General features: G+C 33.9%; 1 protein-coding gene across 1 annotated transcript; it reads left to right on the top strand.

The window, feature by feature from the left end:
• Window positions 1–5,569: 5,569 nt before the first annotated feature.
• On the top strand, window positions 5,570–7,130 carry LOC124374478 (the record flags this gene model as incomplete). The annotated part of the gene is made up of 2 exons (XM_046832683.1): window positions 5,570–5,652; window positions 6,735–7,130. Coding segments are annotated over 2 exons (479 nt in total), but the record flags the coding sequence as incomplete, so codon positions are not given.
• Window positions 7,131–7,885: the final 755 nt, after the last annotated feature.

The following is a 7,885-nucleotide window of genomic DNA, read 5'->3' on the forward strand; positions in this document are numbered from 1 at the left end:
AACGAAATTATTTCCTTTTTAATTGAACATGGAATTTTTAATATGAGTGTATTTGTTCGTCGTGCGGTCGCGTGTTGTTTTTAAACCGGGAGACTTTGTTGTTTCGTTGCGATAGGAAAATTTAAAAAATTAGTAAAAAAAGAAGTTTTAAATGTTGCAATCTTTAAAAATCCACTTTTTTGTTGCTATATCCGCCAACACACTAATGGTAACTGTTCTCTGTTAATATCCATCTATATATTTATATTTGAGTTTTTCATGATTTATTAAGTTTTTTAACTTTACATAATTGCCTTTGTATTACATTTCAATTTATATTTCTGATCAGCCCCTCTAGACTTTTATATTTTACTGATAGGTGCTATCTCGAGGGATGTTTTTCTTTAATTGATGGCCGGAGGCACTCGTCTCATTTCCGATAACAAGTAATTAATTTGTTGCTCGAAATTAAGAAAAACATTGTTCATTTTGATAAAAATTCTGCTCATTTCAATATTGTTTTTCATTTACGTTTGCAAAGATGGCGACCCATCCGATGACGTCATCACGAGGTTGAATCATGGTCACAAAAGGTCACGTGACGCTCGAGAGTCGATGTACAACATGAAAATATTACTCCGCACGTGAAAAGTTGTTCCATTTTTTATGTTTTTAGAACTTCGTTATTTCTCATTTCCACCCCATCAAACCTTATAATTTTTTTTGTTCTATAGGACGATTCCAATAAGTTAATAACACAAAACTTGTATTTTGCCGCTCCGGCCGTTTATATGATAATTACCATTTCGATATAAAAAACTAGGTCTGCTTATTCGTTACCCTACCCCTGTTTTGTTTGATACATTTTATAAATAGGCTACAAAGTATATCCCAGATTAGTTTATTTTACCATAACATTATTACTTTGTATACTGTAATTTAAAATAAGTAGCAAGGATCCTTTACTCATAAATATTGATGATTCGATATTATTAATCACTCGAGTGTTGGACGCATTATACTGGAGCCAATTAAACACACTATCTAAAGTGTATATTTTTTTAAATTTAACAGATAAAGCAATGTGAATATCACTTACTACTTTTTATTTTGAAGGATAAACATGTACACATACAGCTGTTCATCGCCATTGTACTTGCAGCCTTTACTCAATAGGATACCACACAAATTATTTTACTTTGTTTGAATTAATTATAAACATTACTGATATTTTAATTTATTTAAAAAGCTGGAAACAAATTAAATGTACATAACTCTAATTTACTAGTTTAAAATAGTGAAGCTTGGGTTACCTACATCAAAGTGACCTAGGCTAGTATACCAAATACAATCTTACCACAATGATTGTTTCTTTTCTTCTTTCTCGTGATTCTTCAATTGAAGTTATATTCCCACGGCCTTCATTTTTCAACGTATTGCAAAAGCAATTTATTGTTTGTTCCTCACACTGCAGTACCTTTAATTCCATTTTCATGCAACTTGTAGGTTTTATAACCTCAAATAAATTCTTGACGTTTTGTAGATCTTGAAGATCAATACTTTAATACTGCAAATAAAATCATTTCATTTAAACAAGAATTTATTTGTTTGTAGTGAGTAACATATTAAGAACTGTAGATCACAAATTTTACAGTCAATGAATTCTCATGCAATGAATTCTCAATAACAAACATCACAGGTCGAAACACTAACAACTTATCAAAGCATTAACAAATAGCAACAGCAAACGAAAAGAACCACTTTCATAACAATCTTTTTTTGTATTTTTTTTTTTGAAGGTTGAACTTCCTGCGCCAACTGTATTTCAATAATTGTATACCAAAATGTCTTAAGGGGACCGGACAGTCCTATTACGCTAATGTTAAATTGTGTATTTTGTGGAACACTTTCTTCAAAATCTATTAGAGATATCCAAATGAAATTTTTACCACTCATTCTTTGACATTATTAGTACACTTTAACACAGGGATTTAAAAAAATACACATTTTTTTTAAAATTTAATTTTTTTTATATGCTGCTAATTTTTTACTTAAAATTTCACATATAACATTTTATAAAATATTAACTAATGTGCTAACTAACAAATCCTCGTGTTAAAGTGTTCAAATAATAGCCTAGAATATGTGGTGAAAATTTCAGTCTGATATCTCAAATGGTTTTTGAAAAAAGTGTTCCACAATGTAAAAAAAATGCAACTTTCGGGAAATCGCGATTTAAAGTAAAGCGTACCATTTCAATGTTGTAAAAAAACAGATTTTACTTACAAATTGTGTTTTAAAACAGGCCAACCCCATAACTTGGATTGTCTGTGTCTTCTTCCTTGTCCTCCAGCTTCCTTTTAGATTGCCTCTTGGTCTGCCTTGCCCTTTTCTATAATTCAGAAGAAGCGGGCATTTGAATTTCGAAGCCTCTCGGTGTCTAGTAATTTCATTGTAGAAACAGTGTTTTTGCCAATTGAAATGCCCAATTTCTGTAGGACCTTACATTTAGTAATCTGTCCGATATTTAAAAGTTGAAACGGCTTCATAAACTCCAAAATGTAAGGTATTTATACCCACAAATCAAGTTTTTGGGAGGCGAGCCCATATCACACTATTTACACTTTCGTTTAGGGTTTTAGGTCTTTTTGTGTAAACACTTTTTCAAGAGATCAGGATCTGACAGGCCCCTAAACACTGGCCTAATAAACTCCATAATAACTGAGGACATTATTTTTATATTTGTATGTCCTCACCAGTTACAAGAGATCGTTGATACTTGCACCAACTTTCAGCGCCTTTTGGGCAAAGACCATGTTGAGGATTTTCATCACTGGATGACTTGTGATGAAGTAAAGCCCATATTCCTTGCTTCATCTCTTCAACTGTATTGCTCCTTCTTATGGCTTGGCCATAATAGGCCTGGAGCTGGTCTATAGCACTTGATGAAAGGCGGTTTTTACTATTCAGTGGTTTACCATCAGCAAGTTTTATGGAATTATTATAGGACTTTAGTTTGCGTACCCTAGTACCCATCCGCTTTTGTATGTGTCCAATACAATCTAATCTGTCTATTAGGACATCTGCTCCATAAGGCATCATCTCTTTTACTGATAAAGTAATGAGTACTACAACAAATAAGTTGCATTGCTCAGCTATGAGGTGGTTGTTTCCTTGCCATATTTACGTAAACACACTTTCGAATTTATTTTTTTACGAGTGCTAATAAAATTTAAAATATAAAGTGTTGTATATCAAAATGTTCACAAGAAAATTGTCTACAAAAATAAATAAAAAAAGTGAAAAACCGTAATTTTAATTTAACCAAATTTTTACTGTCCGGGTCCCCTTAAACGGGAATACGGTCCAAACCCACTTACAACACTATTTATTGACCTCCCCGGGAATTGAACCTGTGACCACTCGGTTTGAGTCGCAGCCTTACCCCTACGCTACGTTTAGGTCCAAATATTCTCTTTGATTATTGATTCTTTTCTATGCGGGTTTTACTATTCTAGATTTTGTTTTGGTTTTGTAATTTTAAATTATTCTCATGTGTTCCTCTATTGAGTATATAATTTTAGCTATATTACTTTGAGTAAAAGAATAAATATGGCATTTACGTTCACTCCTTCAATGGACAACACAAGCGAACGTGTTTGCTCTTCAAGAAAGACATGAAGGTTTGCCGTAAGTGGTCTCTTCGTGAAATCAAGAAGAACTCGGGACTACCCTTGACAGCATAGTCATGGTATATATATTTAATGGTTATGCGACTCAAATGAACTTAGGTATTTAAATAAACATCTTATTAATAATTTCGGCCCAAATAATCTGATTTAACTCAAGTTAAAACCATTAATACCAGTCTATAAATGGTCAATACAGTAAATACGCCTGTTTTTTTTAAGGCAGCAAGCTGGACGCTTGCCCAGGGATGCAAGGATCGGAATGCACAAACATTGTGATATCAAACGTAAAGAGGAAATGCTAAATAAAAATTAAGAATGAAGCTTTTGCACAAAGGTTTTTGTTCTTACCAGTAAAATTAATACATTAAAGCATAATTCGTGCTATTGAAGTATATATTGATAGATAAAAGAATTATATGTGGCATAAGATTTAGTACATTTTTGTATAAAAAAACTCATTCATTCTGTAGCAATGTTGTTTAAATTAGCTCACTGGGAAGCAATGTCTTGAAGTAATATATATATATATATATCTCTCTCTAAAATTGTATATGCATTTGGTTTGAAAGCTTATTGTATAATAAATCTAGACAGTCTGGAAGTCCGATATAAAGGTGCCAATATTAGTTTTCAGTAAAAAAGAGCAAAAATAAATAAATTCTCCCAACTCTCTCTCTCTCTTTCTCTCTCTCTCTCTCTCTCGTCTCTCTCTCTCTCTCTCTCTCACACACACTCACACACTATATATATATATATATATATATATATAAATATATATATATATATATATATATATATATATATATATATATATATATATATATATATATATCGATTTAAATTGAGAGAATAATACAAGGTTTCTGTAGAGTTTAAGCAATTAAGGAAGAGGGAAAGAAAACATCTATCTCTATATAGGTGTTGAACCAATACACTAAACGTTCTATCTACGAAAATTTTATGGTGTTATTTTCAATCGTATTGTGACAAAAATTAATAGAGAAGTGAATGAACAAAAAATCATCAATCATAAGAAGTAGAAAAAATAATACACGGGATAGGCAGTTTAAAACTTAATAGTGAAGCATACTAACGATAGTACTAACTTTAAAAAACCAGGGAAATTTAAAGTTTGAAAATAGATAACTTACATACTCGTTTAAGATCTAAATTGGCTTGAAAAGTAAAAGCTTGTTGCTCAAACTATTGAAAATGTATACAATTTGAAGTTTCATAGTTATTTCTTGTAGGTTTGTATTCTTATAAGGCTGTTTTGTTTTTAAACTACAAACAACGTAAAACTATTAACAAATGTGTATAAATTAGAAGATATCAAATTACAGATTTGTATTAAATATGGAAAACTTACTAACATGAAAGTTCCGTTTTCGTAAGTTTCGTGGTTTATGGATATTTGGATATTATGATGGACTCTATGGCGCATTACGGATCGGGACTCGTGCCCCCCACCACCGAAAAATCTGTTCATTCCGTTTTCACTACTGCAGGCCAAACGTTACGCACCACTCGTCCGCAAAGGTTAAGGTGTTTTGTTTGTTTAGAGTGAACATGGCTGACTCCAAGTTATTTATGAGCCCTGATTTTTTAACAACATTCATGAAGAGTATCGAAATTTGCCGTGTTTTGTGGAAGGTACGAAGTGCGGAGTAATTCCAACAAGTTTAAACGGGATAACTGCCTGGGAACATCTCCAAAATTACGAAAGAAAAAATTCCGAATGCAGACACTAACTTTGTAAAAAGGAAAGTTGATAACCTTAGGGCAGCATTCAGGAAGGAAATGAGGAAGGTTCGTGACAGCACGAGAAGCGGAGCTTCCGCAGATGATACGTACACCCCAACTCTGTGGTATTTCGAGCTCATGAAGTTCAACCGCAGAGCAGGAGCAGCCTCGAAAGACCAAGAGCAATTTGGACGAGGACGAAGAAAATATTATTGAAGAGGAAGGCAGTATTGTTGAGGTAAGTCTGTAAATAACTGTTTAAAATATTGTGACAAGTTTATTAATACAGATATTAATACATATTAATGTTATTAACGACTTTATCATAAAACAATAACTAATTTCAACAGTTAGTGCATGTGTGTATCTTTAAAAGTTTAATTTTTTGTCACCATTCTGTCTTGAAAGGGAACCTTTCCCCTGGCCCATTGAAATATTTCACATATTCATCTCGACTTTCACAAGCTTCCTTTGCAGCTGTTGTTGTGTAGGATCTGCGAAGCGTGTGAAAACACCTTTCAGGATGATCATTTCTCCAGTCACCTGCAATGACACTGGCGCTTTCTATATCTTCCTTGTCTAGCATTGAACTAGGCGTATACTCCGCTCTGTTGTTTGCCCCGGAGAAAATTATGTAGAACCACGCAAGCTAGCACAATATCATCTACTTTTGAAGGGTGAAGATTTGATAGTTGTATGAAGAATGCGAAATCTAGAAGCTAACACACCAAACGCGTTTTCCACACAACCTTCTCGCTCGTGATAGCCTGTAGTTAAAAATTTTTCTTTTCATATGTTAATTTTTCTCGAGGGAAAGGTTTTAGTAGATTTTTTTTCGAAGTGAAAAAGCTTCATCAGGCAATAAAAACAAAATTCATATTATACACTGTATTTTCTTCCTTAGGAAGGTCCTAATTCACCATATTTCAATTTATTATAAAATGTAGTCCTCTTCTATTACCCCTCCATCTGAAACTCGTCCGTTGCAGCCGACATCTACCATAATAAAATTGAGATTGGCATCTACAACCGCTAGTATTACTACACTATGGTATCCTTTATAGTTGAAGTAGTACGAACCTTCTTCAGCTGGTTTTACAATGCCACGTGTTTTTCCATCAATAGCACCCCCACAATTTGGAAAGTGCCACAAAGATTCAAATTCTTTAGCGATTTTTTGCCATTCCTCGCACGAAGATGGAAACTGAAACCAAACACAATGTATTTAGATTAGGTTATGTGAATGCTCTTAGTACATAGAGTTTGCTTTACCATAATTCCAGTAGCGCCGATCTATTAATATTTCGTTTTCTTTTATAGGAGGAATTAAACGAAGGAGATGTGAACAATGGTGATAACGAACAAACTTTGAATAGGGGTTCTCCGTCTACAGCTGCAAAAAGAAGAAAAACTTCGCCAAAAAAGAAGAAAACCAAAAATGATAGAGCTGAAGAGGAACGGCGCCAGCGTAAGGCTATTCTAGAAAAGGCTTCCGCTGTACTTAATCAACCCGAGGACGACTACAACGACCTAGGTAAAACGTATGCAGCGAAATTGCGCCGCATGCCTGCTTCCCAAAGAGACATTGCGGACAAGTTGATAACTGATGTTCTTTTCAAAGGGCTGCAGAACAATTTAACAAATTCCACAGTTATTATGGATTATGGATATTCAACTACTAGTTCCTGGCGTGTGAGAGATACACTTCTCCTTATGGTACCCCTCAAATAATTCAACCTTACACCACATCTTCGACTCCTGAACAAGCGAAACTATCCAATGCAATCTCAAGAAGATTATGCTTTCTTCTGATAAACTTTTCTTTGTTTGTTTAATTTTGTTTTCAGTTTAACCGTAATTGTAGTTCAATCATAGTTGTCTGTCAAAAACTAGAATAAACATGAAATAAAACTAGAATAATTTGATAAATAATGTGCAGTATTCTTACCTTCAAGTATTCTCCTTTCAAAGTGTTGTAGATTAGCCTTACAGGTCTCAGGTATTATTCTACCTAATGCTTGTGGTGATATGATTGTAGTAAACTTTAAGTCTTCAAACGACCGTCCGGTAGCCAGAAAACGGAGAGTAGCAGTGAGGCGTTCCTCTGGTGATATAGCGTTTTCGCAGTATAGTGTCCACTTTTTTTTTTGTTATAAGCGGTTTAACCTTGTCCAACCAACATGTTAAAACTTTCAGCTGACATCCTTAAATAGTTCTGATAGTCGCCAAGACTATCATTCCTAATGAAATTCAATAAATTCATGTGACTAAATCTCTTTTCTATTTAGTAACCAATTCTTTGACCACATTAACCTTTTCTTCCGTTTCTTCTTAAATACACCTAGCTCATCTAACCACTATGACCGCAGCTGCAACCTTCTTCGAACAACTCATGTTTGCAACTGGGCGAGCAAGATACGTAGGTGTATGGTGAATAATCAGCGGATCCGGCTCGCGAGCTAGGCTCGGCG

This window comes from Homalodisca vitripennis, unplaced genomic scaffold, assembly GCF_021130785.1.
Source record: "Homalodisca vitripennis isolate AUS2020 unplaced genomic scaffold, UT_GWSS_2.1 ScUCBcl_8677;HRSCAF=16880, whole genome shotgun sequence".
Taxonomy (NCBI): Eukaryota; Metazoa; Arthropoda; class Insecta; order Hemiptera; family Cicadellidae; genus Homalodisca; species Homalodisca vitripennis.